Raw genomic sequence first — 26,882 nt, 5'->3', positions numbered from 1 at the left:
GCCCGCCAACAGCCGCCCCCTGCTCCAACGGCCGCGCGGAGCGGCGGGCTGCGCCGGAAGAGGCGGGGCTTAGAGGCCCTTTCCCGCCCCCCCCCCTCCCGCTGAGTCCTGCTCGCGCCCTCGGTGCTATGGCGCGTGTTGGCGCGGGGCCGGTCGTCATGGAAACGGAGATGGGGGTGGGGAGAGTTTGTGCCTCAAGGCCGGGCCTGGTTTCCTGACGCGAGCCTCGCGCTTTTGTGCCGTGACGGGCCCAGCTCACCGGCACGGCGCGGCCTAGGCCTCCCCTCCTGGCTTTCCTCGCCTGCTGGGCAGAGCTCGGGCCGTGAAATGGCGGCCTCAGGGCGGCCCTCAGGGCGGCCCCGCTCCGAGCAGTGCGGGCGCTGCTGCTGCGGTTCTGCCCTCATCGCCCCGAAGGGCAGGCGGTTGTTTTGTGTTTTCACGGAGAAAATTAGGAGGGGAGAGGGCTGGCGCTGGCGGCAGGAGGGCAGGGCAGTTCTTGGCCTCGCAGATCCAGCCTGTGCCGTTCACCAGCAGGGAGAGCTGGGCATACATCGAGGTGTTGTTGGGGGCGGGTTGGCTGTAAGCAGACGGGTGACGTGGCTTGTTGGGGAGCTGCAAAACAACGAGATAATTTCCAAGGGCAGTAAGGTTGGAAGATGTATTAGAAGTGAGATTTAGAATTGCTTTGTGAAGCCTTGTGTGCTGTTAGGTTTCTTTAAGACGTTGGCTGGGGTGGGTGTGTAACCCTCCTCTCAAAGCACAGCATCCTGTGCTGCCCAGGAACTCGGATTTCCTCGCTGTAAGTCATGCAGAAGCAGAACTAATGGTGCCTCTCATCCTTCAGCTCCTGCAGCATGACAGAGGCAGCTGAGATCCTAATTATGACTAAAAATAATGGCTGCCAGCAAGTAAACATCAGTGACAATGACAGCTGTCTGAGGACTTAATTTTTAGAAATATATAATCAAATGCATATATCGTTTAAAAGAACTTTCATATGTGTGAGTAAATGCTCACCAGCACTTCTGAAATCAGTACTAAAGCATGGTTTTCAATTCAATACTCTCAGCTTTGCCAAGCTCTTTTGATTTGCTTTGCATATGTTGGTTTAAAGTAAGAGAACAGGAAAATCAACAATGTTGTTTAATTTAAAGGGGTGGAACACAGAAATGAGGAAGTTTTCTTTCATAGAGGAAATCAACAGGAGAGTGGTGCAGGCTAAGTGCACACAGGCAGACCTGATCAGAGGCCCCCGAGGTCTTCTGTTTCTTTGGTCCTTTCAGTTCTTCAAAACCTTAACAAGGTTAAACAACACAGTGACAAAGAAGAGTGACAGTCCCCACAGTGACAGAAGAGACAAAGTAATAAACAAAAAAGATCTGAGCGAACTCTGTTAAGCTGCATGGAATAAGAATAAGAAAAGGTCTGATAATGTGCTGCTAACTTTCAAAGCTTTTACACGGCCTATTTTCAGTTTCATCAGGAGGATCAGTAGGCATAAAGTCAAAAGGAGTATTTGGGGGGATAACTCCATAACTTGCTTCTTTGTGTCAGTGGCTCCTATTGAAAAAAACGTCTAGGAGGATCCACTATCTGAAAAATCATTAGGAAATAATACATGCCAAATCAAAACCATCTTTATGCTTTCAGTTTGTAAATCACATCGATTTTGGGGCCCAGATCTCAAATATTGTATGTTCTGTCAATGTGGTGGCAGGGATTATTATATTTGCTTTTAAAGGAGAAAAAATGAGATAGACTGCAGCTTCAGTTGATAAGTGAGGTGATTTAGATGACAGTAATATGGACAAAGGGTATAAATAAATAGGAAATGTTTTTAATAACTCGCTTTGTTTTGTGCCCCCAGTTCTTATCAGGCAACGTATTGAGAAGGAAATGCTTTTCAGGTAGTGTACAATTAAGCTGAAATGCATTGCAGTGGTATGTTGGAAGCCAGGAGTGGAATATAACAAAAATGGGAAACAACGTGTGTAGCTTCCCAACTGTCAAATGCAGTTATGTTATTTTTGTTTCAGAAAAGCCTCAAATTGCGAGGACTGTGAGAAGGTGGGAGGATATAAACAGGGAGTGTGAAGGCATTTCTCCTTCCTTATGGTGTGTTTGTTTGCACTGGTGGTCTGGCAATACAGCTGCTGGTGTTTGTGTACCAGGCTTCACCTTTTCCTTGCTGTGCCCAGAGACACAGGTGTGAGCCATCTCAGTTTCTCCTCAGGCTTCGAGAGGGAAGATAAGCAGCACAGCAGCCACGTCAGCTGGTCAATGTTTTGCTATTTGTTCTGCCAGCCCTGTCCCTGCGTGCACTGTTGCACTTCTTGTGACCTTTGAATTGCTTTTCCAGCCCCTGGGGAAAGTAAAAATAGTAACTGTATCCAATCACAGGTATGTGCCGCTTGGAAAAGCGGGCAGCGGGTAACTGCGTGGTCTAAAAGCGCTCCAGCCGCATTTAATCTGTCTACTCTCCCGATTATTTGTGGCCGACCTGTTAACGCCACAAGGATTTGCACCTCTAACCTCTTTAATGGCCTGCAAAGCGAGGCCACGGCTTCAACTAACGATTACTGGATAAAGCGGCCCGGCTGTTTATCGCCTGGAGTCCTTGAGACCTTCCCCAAACGTGACGTCACCGCAAAAAGCCGCAGTCCCTTCAGTTCACAGAACTGCCGCTGCAGCCCCAACCGACAGCCAGAGCCGCGCGGGGCCGCTTCCGCCAGGCCGAGCCCGAGCCGCGCAAAGCCCAGCGCCCCCGGGCCGCGACCCGCCGCCAGCCGATCGCTCCGCGCAGGCGCAGCCGCTCGCGCACAGCCGTGCGGGGGCGGGGGGAGGAGAGGACGGGCGGTGACGGCGGCGAAGGCCACGCCCCGAGGGGGGTGGGGGACTTCCGGCCTCGGCTCAGAAGCCGGTCAGTCGGCCGAGCTGGGCCCGCCCACGCGGGAGGGGGCGGGGATTCCGAGCTTCTCGGGCCGCTTGCATAACAGGAGGGGAGGGCTCTGCGCCTGCGTCACCGGCCGGCTCCCAGCAGCCCGCGCGGCGCGCTATATAACCGGCGCCGGGGCGGTGAGGCGCTCTACATTCAGTGGCCCCCACCGACGGCGCCGGATCGCGTCGTACCCTTTGTCACCTTCTTTAGCGATCGGGACCGTCTCGCCCACCGCCACCATCGCCATGCCCGGGTATTCCAGCGACAGGGATAGAGGGTGAGTCCGGGGGCCCGGCTGGCGCCAGTCGCCGCCAGCGTCCGGACTCTCAGATCGACCGCGGCGCTCCGCGTGCTGCCTTGAAAGCTGTTCAAAATGGCGGCCGGGCCGTGGGCTGGGCCTGGGAGCCCGTCTCCGCTCTCGGAGTCAGCGGAGCTTCGCGAAGGGCGGCGGGGGGATCTGAGCCGCGTGGGGGCGGTCGCGGTGTGTGGGTGGCCGCGGGTCGCGTCTCGGCTCTGCGCCTCGGCGCGGCCCCGGGGGAAGAGGGGAGCGGGCACCGGGGGTTTGCGGAGAAGCTCCGAGGGAGTGCGAGGCCGTGGGCGGTCGGCGGGGAGCTCCTCGACGTCCCCGCCTCGGGGGGCGGCGGGCGGGACGAGGTTTGTGGGTCAGTGGGTTGGCCGGGCGCTTGGCGATGGCGGAGCGTCGAGCAGCTCTCGGTAGGGCGGTTCCCTCTTCCTCCTCGCCTCCCCTCGCGGCGCGCGGCGGCTCGAGCTGTTGCTGGCAGGAGCCGGCCGGCGCCCGCTTTGTGTTGTGTCAGCGGATGTTAATGGCCGGCCCCGCCATGCGGTGACTGAGGGGAAATCAAAATGCCGGCTGCTGCTGCCTTTGTTCCTCCTCCTTCCCCCTCCCTCCCCCCCCGCCCAGCTCAGACTCTAAAATGGCAGCGGCTGGAAAATGTGGCGTAGACAGAAATGAGAGACAAAGGAAACAGCGCTGGCAGGAAGCAGCGGCCGCTCGGCTCGGTCCCCTCTGGGAGCGCTGTATGGTGGTGAAGGATCGCTCACCCGGTGCCGGGCAGCAGGCGGGGGGGGGGGCGGAGAGAAGCCCAGCGTTCGGCTCCGGCTTAACGGCACTCGGATCGGGTGCTGAGCTGCGTCGAGTTGCGCTTTAGGGCTGCTGGGATAGGATAGGAGAGGCTGCACCCTGCGGTTTTCAGAACAGAGGGGCATAAAGGTTAATAAAACATTAACAGAAAACGCGTGTCCTCATGAAGCACCGTTACTGAGAGAAGTTTGTCTTTTGGGATACGTGGTAAAAACATTTACAGGGAAGTTGTCCCGAGGTTTTGTAACAGCTCCTGCCAGCTTTCTGTAGGCTGACAAAATGGGAGTGTCAGTTGGGTAGGAAACCATTTTGATCGTGGAGTAATGCAGTTGTTCGTGTTGTTACATTGCCCATGTTGTAACGTGTCGATAGGCCATTCCATTTCATGGAAACTGCAAGGTAATGTGTTACTTCACCTTCTGAATGTGAAGATAGGTGGATTGTTGCATCTGTGACTTCAGTATGCTTTGAAAGTTTAGTATCTCGTAGGTGGGGTTGATAACTGTGAATTGTGAAGTTGCAGGGCATACCACAAAGATAGCAGTTACGTAATAGGAAGAGAAAAATTTTTCTCTTGGATCCTGAATTGTAATATTCTTCTTTAGGTTTGGAGCCCCTCGTTTTGGAGGAAGTAGAGCCGGTCCACTTTCTGGGAAAAAATTTGGAAACCCTGGGGAAAAGCTTACCAAAAAGAAATGGAATTTGGATGAACTGCCCAAATTTGAAAAGAACTTCTATCAAGAACATCCTGATGTAGTTAGACGTACTGCGGTATGTACTCATCCAACTCATGCAAAAGTAAACAAGCACAAACATGCTTAGGGTCATGGGACCCAGCGTGCACGGATGGAGTAACTGAAGTAACTTCTGTGCCAAAACTCTTTCCAGTAATGAGATCTTTCTTTTGCAGCAAGAGGTTGAGCAGTACAGGTCAAGCAAAGAAGTCACAGTTAGGGGCCATAACTGTCCAAAACCAATAATAAACTTCTATGAAGCTAACTTTCCTGGTAAGTGGTGGGTAGCATATTGTTTGGTTTTTTTCCTGTTTTGATTTACAACATGTGAGTTAAGTTCTAATTTTCTCTTCAAGCAAATGTTATGGAAGTGATTCAGAGGCAGAACTTCACCGAGCCTACTGCAATTCAAGCACAAGGATGGCCAGTTGCCTTGAGTGGATTGGATATGGTTGGAGTTGCACAGACTGGATCAGGGAAAACACTGTCTGTAAGTTGTGATTATTATGTGGCATATTGCTGGATTTCAGCAGTGAAGAACAGCCTAATGTAAGGCAGGCTGAGCACTTCTGGAAAGAAACTATAATGTGGCATTTTTTTTTTCTTCTGAACAGTACTTGTTGCCTGCCATTGTGCATATAAATCATCAGCCATTCCTGGAGAGAGGAGATGGACCTATTGTAAGTATTCTTAAGTGAAAGAGGATTTTAGCTGCTGGAGAAGGTGGATTTCTTGCAGTCTAATTGTCTGTGTTAATAGGAGTGCATGGCTCTTAATCGTGGAAACATTTAAAGTGGCTCCATAAACAATCCATCAGCTCTGTTCCGTAAACTTCACAGAATTATATCAGAGCTCATCTCCCATTTTGGAGCTTGCCATCCACTAGAAGCTAGAGTGAATTTTGAGTACCTTATCACACATCACTAGATAGTGTTCAGTAATTGAGATTTTACTGAACTTTGTTTACTTGGCTTGAGATACTCAATTCTACTGCAGTCAGTATGATATTGAAGTAGTGTATAGTGACTTTGTGATTTAAAACGTAAGACTAGAAACTTCATGTATGGAACTAAAAGCTGGGCATCTTACCTCTAGTGTCTTGTGCTGGCACCAACTCGTGAACTGGCTCAGCAAGTGCAGCAGGTAGCTGCTGAATATAGCAGAGCGTGTCGCTTGAAGTCTACATGTATTTATGGAGGTGCTCCAAAGGGACCACAAATTCGTGATTTAGAAAGAGGTAAGGATACATTTGGATGCATTTTTGTAAGGCAGTGTGAAAACTACTTCTGTGACTTAGTGGTTGATTTTCTTTTAATTTTTTTTAGGTGTGGAAATTTGCATTGCAACACCTGGAAGACTTATAGACTTCTTAGAAGCTGGAAAGACCAATCTCAGGAGGTGCACTTACCTTGTCCTTGATGAAGCTGACAGGATGCTTGACATGGGATTTGAGCCTCAAATCAGAAAGATTGTGGATCAGATAAGAGTGAGTATAAATGGTAGCTGCATTTAATGGCATTGCAGAAATGCCAGCGTTGGTTAAAACAGTGATAGCGCAGTTCACTCAGACTTCGCTGGGTAGATTTTGTTTGTTTACTTAATCATGTGTTAATTTTGTACTGATAAAAATCTCTTTTCTGTAGCCTGACAGGCAAACTCTGATGTGGAGTGCCACGTGGCCGAAGGAAGTTAGGCAGCTGGCTGAAGACTTCTTAAAAGAATATGTACACATCAACATTGGTGCATTAGAACTGAGTGCAAATCACAACATCCTTCAGATTGTTGATGTGTGTCATGATGTAGAGAAGGACGACAAGTGAGTAGTTGGGGGGGGGGGGTAAAACACTCAGTATGTTTCTAATGGTTGATTTTTAACTTCTATACCAACGAAGATGAATTTAATGGGTATTAGAGGCTAATCTAATACTGTTAAAAGTGTTGAAAGGAGGAAAAAAAAATTGCACAGTGCAAGTAATGAATGCTTTGTTTTCTCTTCATGACAGGCTTATTCGTTTGATGGAAGAAATCATGAGTGAGAAGGAAAACAAGACAATTGTTTTTGTAGAAACCAAAAGACGGTGTGATGACCTTACCAGGAAAATGAGGAGAGATGGGTAAGTCTAAATAGCACCGTGAACCACCCCAATAAACCAGATGTGCTCTTGATTCTCACTAGTGACCACCTGTGATCAGTGTCCCAGCTGTCTGACAAGGTGTCAGCTGAGAAGATAAATCCAGAAGCTGTTTAGAATTTACCAATAGCTGTCATAATAATGAAAATGCTCAATTATTTGAGATCAGTCGATTAACTTCTATATCCTCAGGTGGCCAGCAATGGGTATTCATGGTGATAAAAGCCAGCAGGAGCGCGACTGGGTTCTAAATGGTGAGTATTTCAGCAGTTTGGTAAGCAGACCATCTGGTATTTGGCACATGAAGAGACTGATGAGAGTTGCTTGTGTTACAGAATTCAAACATGGAAAAGCACCAATCCTGATTGCTACAGATGTTGCATCCAGAGGTCTAGGTTAGTACAACTCGTAATGCCAGTTGCCCAAAGTTATTTAAAGAAAGTCTATTGCTTTCTTTAACCTCTGCATTTTTCTAAGTTTTCTTCACATAAAGGTGCAGTCTTTGTGGCAAGGCCTAGGCATGACAATCGGAGGACTCGAGGGGGATGGAGGACTAGTGGAAGTGATCGGCTGGCTGCTTCCAGTCAAATAGAGAGGTGAAAACTGAGAGCATTGTGTGCCAGTAATCTTCAAAAGGCAAAGATCATCCTTTAAACTACTCCCCCATAAACTGTTCTCTCATGAAATAAGCAGCCTCATTCACAGTTCACTTTGCCCTGGTATTTCTCTTCTCTCCATGCTTTGCATGATTTTGCCATGGTGCAGTACTGTTAGTTTTGTGCATACTGTCTGCTGTGATCTGTGGGTCTTTGAATTTCGGTGAGTTTGAAATGTTGAGGAAAATAATTACAAACTTCAATGTTCAATGAAATTTTTTTTCCAACCATGAAATGGAGAGAGCAGCTTTAAAACGTACTAAGCCTTGTACAAATTGGTGAGTACTGGCACATGAAATCTGAGAAAAAGTCCACCTCTCACTTTAGCAAGTGGGGCAGGAAAGCATTGGCTTTTCTAAATGCCTTTGAAAGTCGAAGTTCCTCCACCTATATGTAGTCGTCATGTCGAGACCTGCCAGAGAGAGACACATTCTCAAGTGAACGCTGGCTTCTTGGAAGTGCTTGCCTAGACGAGACAGTGCATAAAAACAACTTGGTGACTTTTGGGGGACAGGTATGTTTTTCTTGCAGCTGCAGTTCAAAGGTCTTGGCAAGACGAGCAGTGTGGCCCTTTTTTTTGAGCTTCTAATGAGTGTGTATGTCAAGGACCTTGTATGTTTTTACTCTAAGGTCCTCAAATGAGCACATGAAGAGGCTGCTGTGAGCTTTAGTGGCCCTACTGCAAGAAGCATTCAGATGTCACTTGATGATTTGTAAAGGGGACTCTTGAGTTGTGATTGACAAGCAAATGCATACTCCTTTATGGTAAGGTTTTGGATCGCAGGGTGGGTGATAAGACGGGAACAGATGGAGTGTGCATATCTTCTTCTTCCACAATATTCATGCAGAAATGGATAATTCTAACACTGTTCTTTGCAGCCATTATTTCATTGAAAGTACTATTGTCTAACGTTTATCTTCGATTTGGCTGTTGTGGTGTGCAAAACTTTGTACCTCGCTTTTTGCCACACTGCAACACTTTACAGATGTGGAAGATGTGAAATTTGTCATCAATTATGACTACCCTAACTCCTCAGAGGACTATATCCACCGAATTGGACGAACTGCCCGCAGTACCAAAACAGGCACAGCATATACATTCTTTACTCCTAACAATATTAAGCAAGTAAATGACCTCATCTCTGTGCTTCGGGAGGCTAATCAAGCCATCAACCCTAAATTGCTTCAGTTGATTGAAGACAGAGGTTCAGGTAAGTGCTACTGTTAACGATGCATAGCTTTGCTCTCAGAACAAACTTGAAATCTCCAGCCTCCCAAAAATGGATATGGATGGTAGCTTATTTGCCGGTTATGGTGACCTCAAAAGGTGTTAAGGCTAGTAATGTGAGCAAAAGCTGCCCCCACAGTGTTGTGCTGTAGAGCATCTTGTTGTGAGCTGTAGCTGCTGATTGCCACAGATGGGCTTCAGGCTCATTTGTTCTGTCTTAAAAGATTTCACAGGGCTCAGCTGTTTAGGTTCCTCTTACAGTTAAGAGATGCTGGATGTAACTGTCCTGTTGGTGAGACCAAAACAACTTCATGCCACCACTTGTGTTACAGCGGAGAGCGTGTGTCTCTGCGTTAGTTAGAGAAAGGAGTCCAGCTTGCCTTGATGTAATTCTGTGTGCCCACTGAGTCCAGTTAGAAAGTCAAGTTCAGTAGACTTGACTTGCTGGGGCACAAAGGAAAAGAATGTTCTCTAGTTAAACTCAGCAGGTGGTATATAAAATGCAGTCTTTATCACTCTTATATCTAACTACGTCTAACTGTCTTGTCTCTTTAATAGGTCGTTCCCGAGGTGACCGACGTGACAGATACTCTGCGGGCAAAAGGGGTGGATTTAGTAGCTTTAGAGAGAGGGAGAACTTTGAGAGAACTTATGGTGCACTAGGGAAGAGAGACTTTGGAGCCAAAGCTCAAAATGGGGCCTACAGTACCCAGAGTTTCAGTAATGGAACTCCTTTTGGAAATGGCTTTGCAGCTGCAGGCATGCAAGCTGGCTTCAGGGCTGGTAACCCTGCAGGAGCTTACCAGAATGGCTATGATCAGCAGTATGGAAGTAACATTGCAAATATGCACAATGGCATGAACCAACAGCAGTATGCATATCCTGCCACTGGTGCTGCTCCTATGATAGGTTACCCAATGCCAGCGAGTTATTCTCAATAACTTAGTGTATTTAAATGTCTCAGTTTTTCATAATTGCTCTTTATATTGTGTGTTATCTCAGAACAGGATAGTTATTTAAAGAAATGGGAAACGCAGAAATGACTGCAGTGCAGCAGTAATTATGGTGCACTTTTTCGCTATTTAAGTTGAATATTTCTCTACATTCCTGAAACAATTTTTAGTTTTTTGTACTAGAAAATGCAGACAGTGTTTTCAAAGTAAATGTACAGTGATTTGAAATACAGTAACAGAAGGCAGTGCATGGCCTTCCAATAAAGATATTTGAAGACCGAATTTTCTTTCAGATGGCAATTTTCTCAACATGTGCACAACTTTACACTAATGGAATGTCAAATGTTTTTATATTCTAGAAAGGTTTCTCAACTGTGTCTGATTAAACATTTAAGCTTATATTAAAAAAAAAAACAGCCTTGCCTTGATTGGGCTAGATTGCTTAGCATGGCAGGCTCTATTTGGTGGGGAAGAAAACAAAAGCTGGTGTCTAAATAGCAGTTGGAAATGGTCTTCTTCCTTGTCTGGTTAGCATAGGGCCAGTTTGTTTTTTGTTTTTTTTATTTTTTATTTTGGTAAAGATTCATTGGAGTAATGGTATAGCTGAAAATCTTGCTAACCAAAGCTCTGCTGAAGTGGTGTTGCTAATGAGCTTCTGCTACAAGTGTAGGAAGCTTTTTTGCAGCACCATAACTGTTGCATATGTGCAGACTAGGCTTGAGTGTAATGTGTCTACAGCTGTCAGGCCTTGTGAGTTAGCATGCAGGCTTACTATGAGCTTCAGAGAAATGGGAAGATCTTTAGTATTAAACCTTCAAATTATACTTAAACTCGTATTGAGCAGTGATTTCTTTGCGGAAGTGGGAGGAGGGAAGTGAACGCATGTATGCATTTCTTTTTTCCAGCATTTGTACATTCACAACACAGCTATTTCACACAGCTAACACCTCTGTGCTCAGCAAAGGAATGTTCTGAAGCGCTTCCTTGATTGGGAGCATAGCTGCTGTCAGGCAAGAACACTTGATTCTGAGGTTGTTACTAAATGCTTTCAAGAACAGTAGCCTGAGATTTAACGCTCATCTTCAGTTCCCGCTCTTACCAATAACCAGTTTTTAAATGCAAAAATGCTTAACTATACTGCTGGAAGAATCCGGGTAAGATTTTATCCAGGTTATTTTGAATCTGAGTCACAGATTTCAAGCCTCTTGGACTTCAGTTCTATTTTCCTCAGCTTGCTTTGCTATTGTAATTTGTTCCCCCCAAGCCTCAATTTGTACTAGTATTAACTACAGTGTAATCCATTCTTTATAATTTTTTTTCCTATGAAATTCTGTTGAAATTTCTATGGAATTCTCTGAACTGTGCTGTAAATTTTCTTTCCCTCCCACCCTTCTGACAGGGAGTAGCACCAAACCTTTATTAATACGAAGCCAGGCTGGCTCGTAGGCACAGTGTAATGTAGTCCTGAGGTGTACTGACACTGAGAACAGATTTTTAAGGATGGAGATTCCTCGTGCACCTCTGTGTACTCTGGTAAAAGTGGAATAATGCAGCCCCATCCCTTCTTAACTTTCATTCTGCTCCTGAGTGTGAGTTACTAAGCCTGAATGTCCGAGGGGGTTTATTTTTCCTGTTAAAGGCACAGTTCCTCAGCATTTGCACTTAAAGCTTTCCTCGTTCTCAGTAACAGAAACGGACTTGGGGCTTTGCAGTGAGTGAAACCAGCCCTGGCTCGGGCTAGCGGGCTCTAAATAGCGTTTTTCTCCTCTGCCCTACTACCGCTGCTCCCCGCTCGGCCCCGTGGGCCTGGCTGCGTTCAAGCCGCGCTGCTGCCGCCTCGCCGAACCGTAACATCCGCGCGCCCTTCGCCGCCGCCGCCTCGCAGCGCTATCTGCTCGTTCGGCTCCGCCCCCTGGCAGCGGTACAAAGCTGTGATTAAGCGCGTGTGGAATTTTCCACTGCTGCAGCGCGGCCGAGCTGCTGGCTGCTCCCCGAGAGCCGCCGTCCTGCGGAACGTTGATTTCCTCTGCAGCGTTAACCCTCGGCGGGAAGCCGTGTATTGTGTATATAAGCACGGCACGCGGAGCGCGGTGCAGCCGCTCTGAGATCTGCGTTAAGCGTTACGTTTTTTTCCTTTACAAAGCCTTTGCTCTGGGGAGCCCCGTGGGCACGACAGCCGAGCGCGGGGCTCCCCTGCCTCACCGTAAGCTCCCGTGGGTGAGGGGCAGCGAGGGCAGTTCTTTACTATGAGAGCGGTGAGGTGCTGGAACAGCTGCCCAGAGAGCTGTGGATGCCCCGTGCATCCCTGGAGGTGTTCAAGGCCAGGCTGGATGGGGCCCTGGGCTGGTCTGAAATGGGGAAATTGGTGGCTCTGCCTGCGGCAGGGGGTTGGAAATCCGCGATCCTTAAGATCCCTTCCCACCCGGGCCATTCTGGGATCCCGTGAAGGCGGGTGCAGCCGCAGGGCGGGGCCCCATGCAGCCGGAGCGGGCGAAGGCCGCGAGGCGGCGCGCACGCGCACCCGCCATGTCCCCTCGGCCTCGTGCGGGGCCGCGCGCCGGTCCTGTTTCCTGCGCGCGCGGCAGGTGGCGCGTGCGCGGTGCTCGCGGCGCCCCCATCCTCAGCCGTGAGGGCGGTGGGCAAGATGGCGCTGGGCTGCCGCCAAGGGCGCCGTCTGTGCGGCCCGCCTCCCATCAGGCGGCGGCCGCTCGCCGCCCGGGAGTCGGAGGCCGGGCCTCCGGCACGGCCCTATGCGGCGGCCGGCGGCGAGGAGGCGAGTGGGCAGGAGGAGCTGCTGCTGGAGGTGTGCCGGAGGCGGCACTTCTTGCGGGGCGATCCGGAGCTTTGGGCCCGGAGCGCGCAGCTCCGCTTCGGGCCGCTGGGCGTGGCGCTGCGGGGTAACCTGGCGGCGCAGTGGTGGGACGCGGTGCTGGCCCGCCGGGAGCAGGTGTTGGCGGTGGATTCCCCGGTGCACGGCCGTCCTTCCGCCGGCTTCCCGTACGCTCAGAGCGCTCCGTGGCTGCTGCACTCGGAAACCCTGCGCGAAATTCTCCAGAGCGGGGGCTGCGGCCGGGAGCCCGGCGGCGCGGCTCTGCAAGAAGCGCTGGGCAGCGCGGGAGCGCTTCGTGAGAGCCTCCTGCCCGGTACGAACGGCGGCGCTCCGCAGGGCTCGGGCAGCCCGGGCCGTTCGCAGCTGCCTTCAGGGGAACTCGTTCTCCGGTTGTGGCAGCGCGCTGGGAGGGTCTCATTGCTGCCATCTGTACTCAGGAAGCCGGGCAGCGGAGCGTCGGTGTGCGCTTTACGCTTTGCCCTGCGATGAAGGCGTAGGATGCTGAAATCACAGTGCCCGCAGGTACGGGCTGTGAGCTGCTGAGCTCATGTCCGCAGAACACAAAATATGATGCTATAAGCATAAGCAGTATGTAGCAATGGGGTCTTAAATCATCGTTACTACCCTCATTTACTCTTGTGGATATGCTAATGCACTGTATTCGTTCCTACTATAAAATACCTTGTGGCTGCTGCAATTACTTGTCTGTCTTCTGGCAGGTGCTTTGGCACAGTATGTTAGCTGCTTAGAACTTGTGAACAAGCGACTGCCCTGTGGCCTTGCTGAAGTTGGAGTATGTTTTCACTCCATTCCAGGAAGTGAGCAACACAACGAAAAGCTTAGAAGGTAGACTAATAAAGAGTGATAAATCTCTCTCTTCATACCTAAACAAGTATGCATAGTTGTTTCAACTTGGATTACTCTTGAAAACCATTTCTTGCTTCTTTCCTGTTGTTTCTGAAGGAGTTAACTTGCTGACCTTGCTATTGTTTAAAGAATAGGCGAAAGGACTACATCGCTACTTACGTGGTTTAGCTCTCCCAGAACTGCAGGACAGTGGCTTGATTATTGGTTACGTCAGAGACTGCAATGGTGGAGAAAGGTAACAGTGGTGTAATATGGGCAATCTTGACCTGCTCCTTTGTCTTTTCACGGAGAGGGGAAATAAGCACCCTGATAGATTTTTTGATGCGTTGCCAATTCTTGTAATTGAAATACATAAATTCTTTCCAAGAAACCGAAAAATTACTTAAGATCATGACAAAGCCATGAAGTGGTTTGTGATACACTTTCAGAAAGGCAAAGGTTTAGAGATAAAAGCATTGTGAAACAGTTGAAGTGATTTGGGTTTCAATTTATGAAAAGAAAAAAAAAAGATAAAATTGCTGTGAGCCATAAGCTTCTCTTGGCATCACAGATGTGGCTTTTGTAGTTAATATAACATTCACAATAGTGGAACACCTCTTATATCTTTGATTTTCAGTTTGCAGTGGGTCCATCCAACTTCAGCAGCAGTGACTTCCAGGATGAAGAAGGAAAGCGGGGATTTAATTTGCATTATGACTTTCCTTGGGGGAAGGAAACAATAGAAACATTGAAAAACCTTGGTGACACTGAACTGCTACAGATGTATCCAGGAGACAGATCGAAATTACTGGTAAGCGTTACCTTACTGTATGGAGAATCTTTTATGATAAAGATGAGAGAAACGTTTTATTTGCTGATCCAATTATTTATTGACTGTTTCTTTTTCTTTTCTGGTAAAATCAGTATAGTTGATATGCTGCTATCAGACCTCCATTGGCAGATGTTATAAAACAGCGATGCTGCGTTGTTTATGCATGGAGTTAATTCTTTGAAAGTAGCAGTGAGCTATATTGTTCTTCTGTTTGTTACAAACTAATTGACTCACTGTTACATGTTAAGGTTGCCAGTAATTTTAAAATGCAGCTGATTGTAAGATAGGTCTGAATATATGAAGGGTGCTTGAGCTCACTGCCTCCTTATACATTTAAAATGAATTAAAGGCCCTCTGCAGCAGTCTTTCAGGTGTCCACCCCTCATGGTTGGTTGGTGGCTTTTGTAATTTACTTTTTTCCTCATCAGGGCCGGGATGGAAGGAAGAATGTTCTTCCTCACGTTCTGTCTGTGAGTGGAAATCTGGACCAAGGAGCATTAGCTTATCTCTTTGATTCTCTCCAGCTGGCTGAGAATCCTCTGACAACAAAGAAAAATTCGCAGAGAAAGGTAACTAGTGAAAGGGAGAATGGATGGTGGAGGGAAGGGATGTGCTTAAGTGCTGGGCCTGAATGCCAAAAATCACATCCTAGGTCAACAGAGATCAATGTGCCTGTGAAAGCAAGCAGCAAAGTGCTTTTGTTGTCTGAGAGCATCGTGTTGAGTACAAACCTAATGATTCATAGAGAAGGTGATAAATTCAATCATCTCTTTCTTCCATATTTCTGTTCCCTTCCCCAAAGGATGCAGGCAGAACAGTTTTCAGTGCTAGCAATAGACTGGGCTCACGGGGCTACTTCTGTAGTCCTTTTTACCCACATAAACAATTTTTTTCTCATTCAGAGATCACTTTTCCTTTCATACCTTCTCTCCAGTGATTAGTAAGCTTTTGCCATGTAAGTGGTGTCATTGGGAGGAATTGGAATGTAGTTGCTTTGAGAGGGAGAGAAAATGCTGGGGAAAATTGTCTCTTCTAGCAGAGTTTGGGGGTTTCCAAGAGCAGAAAAGCTGGGTTACAGGTAGCAGTGAGGCATTTTCCCTCAGTGACCATCATGAATCCTACTTTTACTGAGGTTTTCTAGAGTTACAGTGCTAGCATTCACACTGCTTGCTAATCAAACAGGTGTTTGTCTTTAAGAATAAGCAGTAGGCTGGATAGTAACTGCCTAGTGGGCTGTCTCTTTGATCTCCTCAGTCCCACTAAAGCTCTGCTAACTAATCTTCATCTCTCCTCTTCTGGGACTCAAACAGAATGGTAACTTACATTCTGATTACCTAGCTGGCATATATATCGAGTATCAGAAATATGGCTTGCTTTTTTCTAGTTCAGAATTTTGAACTGTAAGGAAAATTCCTTGTGTTTAGAACCTTTAGTAGCAAAGCTGCTTCATCTCAATGAAAAATCTTCATTGAGACTGCATTATATTCTGTAGTTCTGTCTCAATGTTCATACTGGCCATATTCAGTAATCTCTTGCTTTTTGTGACATTATTAGGTACTTAAACTTCACCCTTGTTTAACACCTATCAAAGTGGCTTTGGATGTAGGGAAGGGCCCAACAACAGAGCTGCGACAGGTATGTTGTGAGAACACGTGTTAATATACAGTGTTAACTTCCCAAGTGACTTTCAACTGAAAGTCAGGCACTGTTTATGTTGGTGAAAGTGCTGCTATTTCGATCCTGAGATTCATGTTTGCACATATTTCATAATGCTTCCTCCACAGTGAGCTCGTGAGTCATGGCTGAAGAAGTACAGTGAGGAAGCAGATGCCGTCTTTGCGTTAGCACACTGCTTTAGTACTGTTAGGAAGTTTGAATTTGTTTCATGAAAAAAAAAATAGGTAAAATAAATAACAAAATCCCTCTCGGGTTCTTAATCTTTCATAGTTATCTTAACTCATGGATTTTATCTTCAGACTTTAAGGTTTTTTGTTTTTTTTCCTTAAGTCAGTCATTAAGCCAGTTGCCACAGGAGGGAAGAAACTTAGGCTGATGTGTTTTTTAAATAAAAGTTGAGATTTAATTGCTAAACAGCTAAACACAATGAGATCACTTCAGCCAGTAAATAACACCAACTAGGAATGCTAATATTGCAAGTAACAGAGTTCGATTTGTTTCTAGATTCTCAAAATGGTTCTTTTTACTTTTTTTCTTAAATAAATACAGGTTTGTCAAGGATTGTTCAATGAACTATCAGAAAATAGAATTGCTGTGTGGCCAGGTTATCTTGAAACCACACAGCTATCTCTGGAGCAGCTTTACACAAAGTAAGGAGAAACGTTTTTAGTAAGTTAATGTACAAAGGTAAAGGGTGATTTTCTGTGAACTAGCAAAAATGTGCTTTTTTCAGCAAGAAGTTATTGAGTGCAATAACCACACAAATAAAGGCATATGGTCTATAAACTCAGATTCTATTGATTTTTATTAGAAGGAGCAATGCCTGTTCATTTTAAGAATTGAATGAAACATTAGCCTTCCACACTTTTCCCAGGGTTGTTGTTTGAATTGTGAGATCTCTGTTAGAGACTCTCCTATGAAAGTAAACTTCTTAAGACGAGTCATAAACTTGCAAAACTGTCTTCCTCTTTTTTTGCATCTGGGCCAGTTCTGTGTTCTATTCTTAAGTACTGCTTCAGCTGGCACGCTCTGCCCAGTTCTGAACTTAAAAGTTCCTCAAGCCTAAATGATGTATGTGCAGGAGTTATTTCAGCAAATAAAAACCAGTATTCCAGTTGAACTCTTCCTCCATGATTTGTGTATCAGCAGTACATTTTGAGCTCGTACCCATCGATCATGAGCATATTGATGAATAATTTCTTTTCCGCAGAGAAAATGTGCATGAAAAACAGATATAATGATTGGTTCATGTACAGTAGTCTTCAAAGTCTGGCTATTAAATAACAGAATAATCACTTCTATAAAAATACTCTTATAATAGGTCATTAAATAACAATTAATGCTCTAAAGTAATGTAATAATTTAAAGAAATGTAGTCAGGACAGCAAGGAATGTTCATAAGAAAATGAGTTTCTTGGCACTGAGCTTAGTGCATCATAGCCAAAATAAATACATTCAGGTTATGATACGTAACTTATCTGCAATTTCATACATCAGAAGCAGTCGTGGATGTGATCTTTTCTTTGCAGGTATGATGAGATGAGTGTTCTCTTCATGGTCTTGATAAGTGATTCTACTCTGGAGAATGGAGTGGTCCAGCTGAGAAGCAGAGACACTACCATGAAGGAAATGATGCACATTTCTAGGTTGAAAGACTTTTTAACTAAGTATATTGCATCGGCTAAAAATGTATAAACTTAAATGTATCTAATAAAAGTAACTTTTGTAAGTGTCTGTGCCTGAAATGATTTCAATGGCCACAGATCTAGCCATTTTGCAAAGAGTTCTGATAAAGCTTAATAATGTATCACCTTTCTGTCAAATCAATGTCTTCCAGGCTACCTGGAAAAGAAGAGAGAGACAGACTTGTCCCTCTGCAGCAGGGCTAACCATATTGTCTTTCTTGTCTTCAATTTTACTCTCTCTCTTTGGTTTTACTTCACTCTGAGAACTGAGAAACTGCTATGGTTACCACTGGGTAACAGCAGATAGAAAAGTCAGATATGGATCTTCTAGCCTGGGAGGACAACAAAGTTGAAATAACTTCTTGTAATGACTAAAGAGTTTTTGATTAATTTGTGCTCTTATACAGTCCAGTTCTTATTTCAGGAATAATGGTTAAATGCACAGGAGATTCGCTCTTGTCCTGACAGTGACTCCACTGTGCTTTTGGCCATTAAGAATAAAAAGTGACAAGAAACTCTTGTTTATTGAACAGGATTGCTATTTGTTCTTTGTAATTGCAATCCACCTGTTAGATGTTTTGTTTTATAACCATAGTATTACTTAAGGATTTTTCTTAGTAGTAGACAACCAACTATGTGATCTGTTAAGTAAATTTTGGCCGGGCAGTCAGTATCTAAACATCATCACTGAGCAGATGTGGTGGTACTTATAAATATGTGAGAACTGAAAGATTCTTTATAAATGTGTAATAGAGTTAGTCAATCACGCAGGCCATGTTACCTTGTGCTCCATCTCTGATGAGGACCTTTGTATAGATTGTAGCACATGCTCTGTTCTCTGTGAAAAGAGTAAAATAATTCATGTTGATATATATATATATATTTTTTTTTTAGTAAAGACACAGCAGAAGAATTAACACACCATCAGCAACTTGGTTGCTAATAACATCTCCTGCATGGTTCCAAAATTAAGCTGTGGAATATTTCCCCCTTTAGCTTAGATGAAGTTATACTCTTATATTTCCCATGGTAAGTTAGCAGTTTCAGTATGTAACTGCTACTATTCACCTTACTCTCTGCTGTTCCAACCCTAATCTTCCCCCTCACCCCAAACACAGTTGTGCACATCAGATATTCCACCACTACAAAATAAGGTTTTTACCTTGTTCATCTCTTCTTATAACAGAGAGGTTGACATATTCTTCTTCTGGTTGAACTGGCTCTGGATTAAAGATGAACAGTGGTTAACTCAGTTACAAATGACTGAACTTTGAACAGATTGCAGGAGCTACGTTTTGTTTTGCTGCAGCTTGCTTGTAGCCTGTTTTTAGTTCTTAATTAATGGCCACTGCACCTCAGGTTTACTTATTCTAGTTTTCTTTTCCTCTGTAATGGCTGTTCTATCCTCACTGTAAGTTACCAAATGCAGTTCTCCATTTTGTTTATGGAACTTCAGTGCATTTAACCAGTTGTGGTTTTGGCTGCATGGCAGACTGCCCAATAGGTGGATGCTGAGTTGTGTCTGCCACGGCATGGTCAGTAGGAGTACTAACAGCTCACTTAGCAGGTGTTCCCTTCTGCTGTTTTTGCAGTGTGCAAAGGAATTGGTCCATACTAGCTGTGCACAGCACAAGAGCATTCTTGCACTTTGTACAAACTCCTGCATATTTCAGTTTTGTGGCTATGTGGAGAGTGACGTGAACTTGCCAATCTCTGCGTATGTGACGTAGTCTGCTGACTCTTCTACTTTCTCTGTTGAAGTACGGCCAGTTGAGAACCGAGGAGGTGTAAATTTTTCTGCAAAAAAAACAAAACAAAACAAAAGCCAACCTTGTGCATGTATCAATTTGTCTTAGAGGTGGTTTAGCAGCTCCATTTTATTTTTGAATACTTATTGATCACGAAAACAACATCTTTCCTTAACAGAGGCATTTTTAATAGACTTTCTTTACAAAGAACAAAGAACATCCATCTCTTTTCAGTATTTGTCTTGTTTTAGCTATTTCTTTGCTTCCCTCATTTTATGTCTGCTATTGAAAATGTTGGTAGAAGTCTTACACTGAATGGCTTTACAGCAGGCTGGTTAAAAGGAGAGTTAACAGCTTCCTAAAATGCCAAGACCATAATTTGTAACGTGTTTGCACACTACAATGTACTGAAAACATAAACCAGCCCCTCCAGAAAATGAAACATGTTCAAATAACTCACTTGCTTTACATGAAGGGATTATGAAAAATGGAATTGCCAGAGCAAGTCCTATTGCTAACAGTAGTAAGATCAGTCCAAGGGAAATAATCAGGGGTTGAGAATTGCTTCTCTCCTCTGGAAGAAAAAAAAAAAAAAAAAAAGGTGATTATGTAAGGAAATGTTATTTTGTATTCAAAGTCTTTTCTGCCAGCTAAAATCACAACCTTGCATTTCTTTCAGCTTTTGGTTTAGCTGTGGTTAACAGAACTACTCAGAGTGCAAATTGCACACAACCACAGCTGAAGGAGGGGAGGCTGCTGCTGTCAATGACCCTCTCTTTCGTAGAGATCAGAGAGAAAAGGGAAACTCTTATTGCCCCAAGGCAGAGCGGAGTGGACCAGGGATCTCTTCTAAAAGTGAGTCCTTTACACTCATCCTCAGAGTCACTTCTACTGTTACTATCTAGGCTGCATGTTATTGTCTTTTGCATAATTTAAAAGTAACTCAGTTTTTAGAATTACTATTGAAATAATTACAATTTGAGCATTGCATTGCAGGAATAACGTTTCTGGCTAAATAATTGCATTCGTACTGCATTCTGTCCCTGGCTGCTTATTGGCAGTAGTACGCTGTGTGCTACGTGCGTACCTGCTAATGTGAAATTGAAACTGTTGCTGTATTTTGTATTATTGCGAAGGCGATTTTCAGCTTTGCATTTATACATTCCAAAGTCACTAGAGGATTTGATAAGTACAGAAATCAATGCTGCTTCCCTCTTCTGCATCTTCACCGGGGCTTGGATGCTCTGTCTGTCTTTGAAGAATGTGTATGTGATAGGGAGAGAGCCTTTCTCTGAGAGACAAGACAAGGTCACGTTTTGACCTTCCTTTGCTTGAGAATTGGGTGAGCTCAGCACTGGTTTGGAAACGGGCTCTGTAAAAAACAACAGCAACAAAAAGAACCTGAAAAGATTTCAGTGGTGATTACAGGACAAACTCCAAAGCAAGACTCTGAATTCAGCAGCAACATTAGAGAAAGAGATGCCTATAAAGGATGAAGCATTCAGTGGGGCATACCAGAACAACACTGCTGACTCCTGAGGGAATGATAGCAGTTCACAGAAGTTAAGTTCAGCTCCATCATTAAGGAGGGATGGTTTTACTAGATCAGGTTTGCCAAAGCCCCGTCCAACCTGGCTTTTAACATTTCCAATGATGGGGCATTCTCTGGGCAACCCGTTCCAATGCCTCACCACCTTTCTTGTGAAAGATATCTTCCTTGTATCCAGTAAAATAAAATGTGCTGAAAATTAATACAGCAAGACATACCTTTAAGTGTGAAGTTGAGACTTCTGCTGTATTTTTCACCATTGGAGATTTCATTCTCAGCTTTGCACTTGTATTCACCCACATCGCTGGCAGAATTGATAGTTAAGTTAAACAAAGCTGGAGTCAAGTCTGTCTTATTTAAAGCAGACACCTTCTGACTGTGTTTAAATAGTGTGTATCTGACAGGAGGAGATCCAGAGTCTGAGTGACAAGAGAGGCTTACGTTCTGGTTCATCACTACTTCCAAAGTACCATGAAGAGGTGTGAGCTTGGGGTTGGAAAGGATCTCTGGAAAGAAGAAACTTGTGTGTGAGTTCACCTGTCATTCCACAAAACCCCCAGGTTATTCCCAAAGCATGCTGACGTTTAGGCTATACTTAATTTATTAAAATAGATGTTCATTTTTTTTCCTACACTTCCTACTTCCAATAACAGGCACCACAACTTTGTGTTTTTCCTTATCAATGTGGAACTCCAAACACTTGATGAAAAATGCATGCCTTCATATACAAGAGAGCCACACGCACACAAAGCCAACAGATGTATCTAGATGAACCAAAGAAAAACTTTTGAACTACAGCAACATTTAAAATAGTTAAAGAATTAAAGAGAAATATTACAAGGTGTTGATTGTAGGAGAAAGTAATTTTATAAGCTAGTAAAGAGGTAGCATGTGCACCTAAAAGTGAAAACAGTATTTTGTCTGTGACCGTGTGTAAACAGGCAGAGTTAATCTCACATATGATGTCTGAACTTTTGACTTTTCAATAGAAGCAATTGGAGCTTTGATTTTGTATCAACTTGTTCTGCTTTTATGAGATAACACTAATGCATACCTAAGAATAACTTGCCTCGTCTTTTCACATAAATTGGTAATAAATCAGTCTAAGATAAATTCCAACTCTTTTAGAGGGAGAAAGACATCTCGATATCTTCAAGCAATTTTGAATGTACATAGAAGTGTACATTAGTAAAGATGAAGTTAGCTTCGTATAGAAGCTTGCAAAGCACCTCAGTGCAGCCGGGGGCGAAAGATTTAGTCTTACATGAAGGCTCTTGTCACTTCAAATGCCTTCCCCATTCTTTGTTGATTTCAGCCCATGTCCCAAAACTGAAAATAAAAAGAGCCTACCTCTGCAGTCTGCAGTCGCATTCTGAATCTGCTGAGAGATTTGAGCTGGAAGAAGAGGAGAAAATTTTAAGACAGGAAATGGTGGTTCTTATTTAGAAATATTTGTAATATGTGTGAAGGGTGTCCTTGGCTTACGGTAAGAAAACAGCAGAAGTGTGAAAAGAAACATTTTTTTTTTTCCAAAATGAAGCTGGTACGAGGTAACTGTTGGAGTTGCACTAAAGGGATCTTAGAGGAGTGGCTCTAGCAGTTGAGGAAGTCCTAAATATGGAAATAGCACTGATCTTTGCTGTTGATATTTGCATAAAGATTTATGTTCAGCCTATGATGGTCATCTTAGAGTTGTGCACAGAAGAAAAAGAAGAAAAGAGAAAGGAAGAGCGGTTTGGAATATAACTGGATGTTAATGTAGAGTTGTTCTTAGATGTAACTAACGTAATCAACTTTTTCATGTTTGAGAGCTGTGTAATAGAACTGTGCTTCCATGTAGTAGAAAAATAATTATAATTTTTTTTTAGTATTGCTCTTACAGAAGAAGGAGATCACCAATTCATATCTCACAGTCACACATTTGCTAGAGAGAATGCAAGAGATCTTCTGGTAGCATATGACTGAGACTAAGGGAGGATGTGGTTTCTATTTTTTATCAGTGCTCCCATATTAAAAAAAAAAAAAAAAAAGACAAAAAAAAAATAGTACTTAATTCATGGGAGTTTTAAGGTAATAAGAAATATTCCTGGAGAACAGCCCATTAAGAAAACATTTTGACCAAATTTAAAATATTAAGCTATGAGGAAATAAGATCTCACACTAAAAGGTACAGATATCATCACAAACTTTTGAGGTTAATATCACTGCACAACAGATTGATGACTAATTTGATCATCTAATCACTAATACAAAGCTCTACTTTAAACTTTCAGCGAGTAGGTGTTCACAATTCATCATCCTGTGCCTCTGGACACAGTAAATCTTCAGCTAATGTTCCATGGCATAAACTAGTGTTTTGTTTTGGTCAGTACTATTAGTATGGGTGGAAAAAGCCATTGTTTCTACCTCTCCATGAGTCTGTCCTTTGATTCTTCTTTCTTTGATATCCTTTTGGGCTTGAGACCCAGTGGTCAGAACTGAGAATCTGGACATTAGGAAATACTGGTTATAAACTCCTAGGCAGTTCTGAATTATAAAGATCTCCAGGTCAGAGCTTACATTCAGCAGAGCAGTGCTCAGTTGCTCTGCTGTTCTCTGTTCCTGGTGTATACAACAGTAATGCTGTCCATGTATATGTATAGACAATGCCTTTGGAAGAGCTCCAGGCCCTGCCCAAGTGAAAAAGAAACTAGAAATGCAGCTAACATCTTAAAGTGCTATTGTGTGTCTGGTCTTATTTCTCATCGATTCTCCCATCTCTGGAGGCAATGAGCCTGGTGTGCTGCAACACTGAAAAATTTCCTCACAACTTCCTTCTTCTTCTTCTTTTTTTAAAAAAATATTTAATTTCCTTTAAGTCAATCTTCCTCCCTGCTTGCATTTCTTATATGGAAATGATGACAATTAACCACAAGGCAAATATTTATTTTGCAGCTGGCAGGAAGCATATGTAGAAATGCAGATGTTGAGAGAGGAACTGGGAGCATTTGTGCATTTTCCTGTTGCGGCAAGCTGTTCTTCATCCCAGAACAGCAGCACAGCCCTTAAGACACTCGCAGGAGGGTGGTGGAGAAGGAGAGGTGTGCAGGAGGCAGTGTGGTGTTGCATGCTTCTCTCTTGGGGGCAGTGGGTGTGTGGGTGAGGCAGTGGGCAGCTGCCTTGCACAGCTCCCAGCACTTGGGATGTGTTTTCCAGACTGAAATAGTTTGGTTTTGCTCTTTTTTTCCAAAGGAGGAGTTTCGTTTGGTGTGTGTCTGTATTGGAAAGCAGTTATTGACAATCTGTCTGTGCCCTTTCAAAGAAAGAAGTTTGGGTGTCTCTGGGGCATCCCATGTACAGCCTTCATCTGAGAGATTGGTTGCTTCCCTCACCAAATACAGTCAGGGCATCTGGAATCTATCCCATAGTTCAGTGCATCTGTGTCCTCACGAGTTTTGTTTTATTTTCTCTTAAAACTTGGGTTTAGGACTTGAAATGGGAGCAAACATATTTCTTTTGGCATATGCCAATCATTGCAACTATACATGTAAGAGGAAGGGAAAGAACTTCCTTCCATTTAACTATCCAATCCCTGTGCTTACCTGTTTCATCTCCCTAAACACGTTTCCTTTTCAGCTCCTGTAATCACCTTGCAGAGTGCAAATGCAGTCACTTTTTACATCAGATCTTTGAAGCACTGTGACAGGACGTGGTAGCTGGGCCTTACTGATGAGGTTTGTGTAAAAGCCAAGCTGTGATTGCTAGGATAACACTAGGGGCAGTAATGATGTGTTGGTTAGAAAAGGAGACTTCAGATGAAGTTCTAAATGGAAATTATTAGATTATGTTAATAATGAACAGGCTTCCAGTAAAAAAAAAAAAAAAAAAAAATGTGACTACTTTTACTTGAGAACAAAAATAATATGAGATAACATTATGTATGAAGGCTGTGCACTCTTCACGCTGTATCAGTATTATTGTAGGTTTCCAGGGAAATCTGCATCTTTCAGTGGAACTATAAATGTTGTTCTCAGTTGTAGTTTCTCATCCTGAGAGGTTCTCCACTCTGGAAGAGCTTCTGGTACTGTAGATGTCTGCAGAGGGCTTTGCTAGGAATCACCATATGCATACATACATATACCATATGCATGCTGCTGGAAAAGAGAATCTTGGAGAGGTGTTACCAGGGACTGTAGATAAACAAGTGAAACTCATGTCTCTGCAAGAAGGAATATCTTTTTTTTTTTTTCCTGAATGAATTTCCAAAGCACGTGGCAGCATGTGCTACATGAAATGCAATCAAGACTTGGATTGCTAGGTTTCTTTTCAATATGACACCAGGTTGGTTAGGAAGAATTGATCCAAATAGTAATAATAGGCTACTGTTGTATTTAAAAGAAACACTGCAATGTGAAATCTTCAGCAGTATTCCCTCACTACCAGCTTTCTGGCTCCTGCAATTACTTTTCCATATCTCTTTATATTGCCCTTTGGAGGAGGTGTTGGATATCAGTAATTAAGGGAAAAGCTTCAGAGGGAAACAGTGGTTTAATTGCAAAAATATGGAGGGAGACAAAATGTACTTTGATTTAGTTTCTGGGCCTCACCCAGTAGATGGCACTGTTATGAAATGTAATGGGCTGAGAAGCACAGATTGACAGCTACACAATTTTTAAAATAAACTATAGAATTTCTAGATTTCTGAAAAGAAGTCACTTTCTTTAACATTCTTTGTAAATATCCACATCCACGATTTTTTAAATTATTTATTCTTCTCTTGGGAGATGTAAGGAGACTTTAAAAGTATTAAAAGACAAATGATACAAATGTCTCATGCTCAAGAGAAGACAATATGCCCTAAAAATATATGCAGAACAAAATCAATTTGTTCCTAGTTCCCCAGGGAGCAGACTAGATGTGTGAAAACAGTGACATTCATTGTAATTCCCTTAATTCTGAGCATGTTGAGACAGGAAGTGTTAATAGAGTGAAATAGTTCACAGCTGTAAGGAACCACGGTGTCAGGAACAGCAATTAGAAATCAGAGCTACTTTTTCTACTATTGATTTGGTTACTGGAAGTTTGTGTTGACATCAGTAAAGATGGGTTTGGATCTCAGACATTTGGTGATGCACTTCTGTAGCAATTCATTGCTTTTGAAGTAGATTCAGCGTGCTGAAATTGTGTGGAACAAGCTTCAGTGGTCCCACAGTGTTGTGCTTTTATTCGGCGTTTCATCCTTATGGAAATAGGTTTTGACTTGGATTTTAGGCAAAGCTCTGCTCAGGTGTCAGAGCTTTTTAGGAATTGATACATTTAACCAAATAGCAAAGGTCCCAGCCAGCAGAAACAGCAATTAGGAATTCACAGATGAGCACAGCTTTAATACTTAAGGGTTTGATTTACTGGTCTTTAGATTAAATTTTAAAAAATCACCAGTTGTCAAAGGAACTGTGTGCAATTCTTCAGTCTGATTCAGAAAGTGTGTTGCATTTTTTTTATCAGTCCCTCTTTTCCCACAGATACAATAAAGGACTGAAAAGAGTTAAGTTGTGCATGTATACTTGAGTAATTTTCTGTTCTTACTTATTTACATGTCCTGAGAGATTACAATGAGGTCGTTGGCACAGCTACATGTAAGTTTATATACTTTATGTCCACGTGATCTCCAGTTTGACAATGGAAGATGGTCTCAAGCTCTTCTTACCTCTTTGGAATGGTTTTCTCTCAAGTTCCGTAATATTTTGTGTTAAATTTCTGCAGTTGAGCTTATCTCTCAGATTTTGGCCAATACCTGTTAGATTTTTCTCTCCAGGGTAATGCTGAGGTTTTATTAAGAATGTGACTGTCTAATTACACTGAGAGGTCTTCTGAACATCCTTGATTTGTGGCGTCTGAACAGCCTTGGATTTGTGCATCGTTAAGCTGTACTGCTGATCCTAAAAGCTGATCTTTCAGCTTCAGTCTGAAACTGGCCTGCTTCTGAGCTCAGT

General features: G+C 43.8%; 2 protein-coding genes across 2 annotated transcripts; both read left to right on the top strand.

The window, feature by feature from the left end:
* Positions 1 to 3,183: 3,183 nt before the first annotated feature.
* On the top strand, positions 3,184 to 9,731 carry DDX5 (DEAD-box helicase 5; the record flags this gene model as incomplete). The annotated part of the gene is made up of 13 exons (XM_079544235.1): positions 3,184 to 3,215; positions 4,646 to 4,811; positions 4,951 to 5,047; positions 5,131 to 5,264; positions 5,389 to 5,454; positions 5,870 to 6,011; positions 6,100 to 6,260; positions 6,418 to 6,590; positions 6,778 to 6,888; positions 7,099 to 7,160; positions 7,242 to 7,301; positions 8,549 to 8,773; positions 9,349 to 9,731. The coding sequence occupies 13 exons, from the start codon at positions 3,184 to 3,186 to the stop codon at positions 9,729 to 9,731; spliced, it is 1,812 nt and encodes a 603-aa protein (XP_079400361.1).
* Positions 9,732 to 12,387: 2,656 nt separating this feature from the next.
* On the top strand, positions 12,388 to 18,556 carry POLG2 (DNA polymerase gamma 2, accessory subunit; the record flags this gene model as incomplete). Its single annotated transcript, XM_079544446.1, has 9 exons — positions 12,388 to 12,886; positions 13,293 to 13,419; positions 13,570 to 13,675; positions 14,057 to 14,230; positions 14,680 to 14,820; positions 15,806 to 15,886; positions 16,478 to 16,578; positions 17,458 to 17,574; positions 18,508 to 18,556. 9 exons carry the CDS (start codon positions 12,388 to 12,390, stop codon positions 18,554 to 18,556), a joined length of 1,395 nt encoding a protein of 464 aa, XP_079400572.1.
* Positions 18,557 to 26,882: the final 8,326 nt, after the last annotated feature.

The sequence above is a fragment of the Tetrao urogallus genome, assembly GCF_951394365.1.
Source record: "Tetrao urogallus genome assembly, chromosome: 18".
Taxonomy (NCBI): domain Eukaryota; kingdom Metazoa; phylum Chordata; class Aves; order Galliformes; family Phasianidae; genus Tetrao; species Tetrao urogallus.
This window is presented reverse-complemented; position numbering and strand designations above follow the sequence as displayed.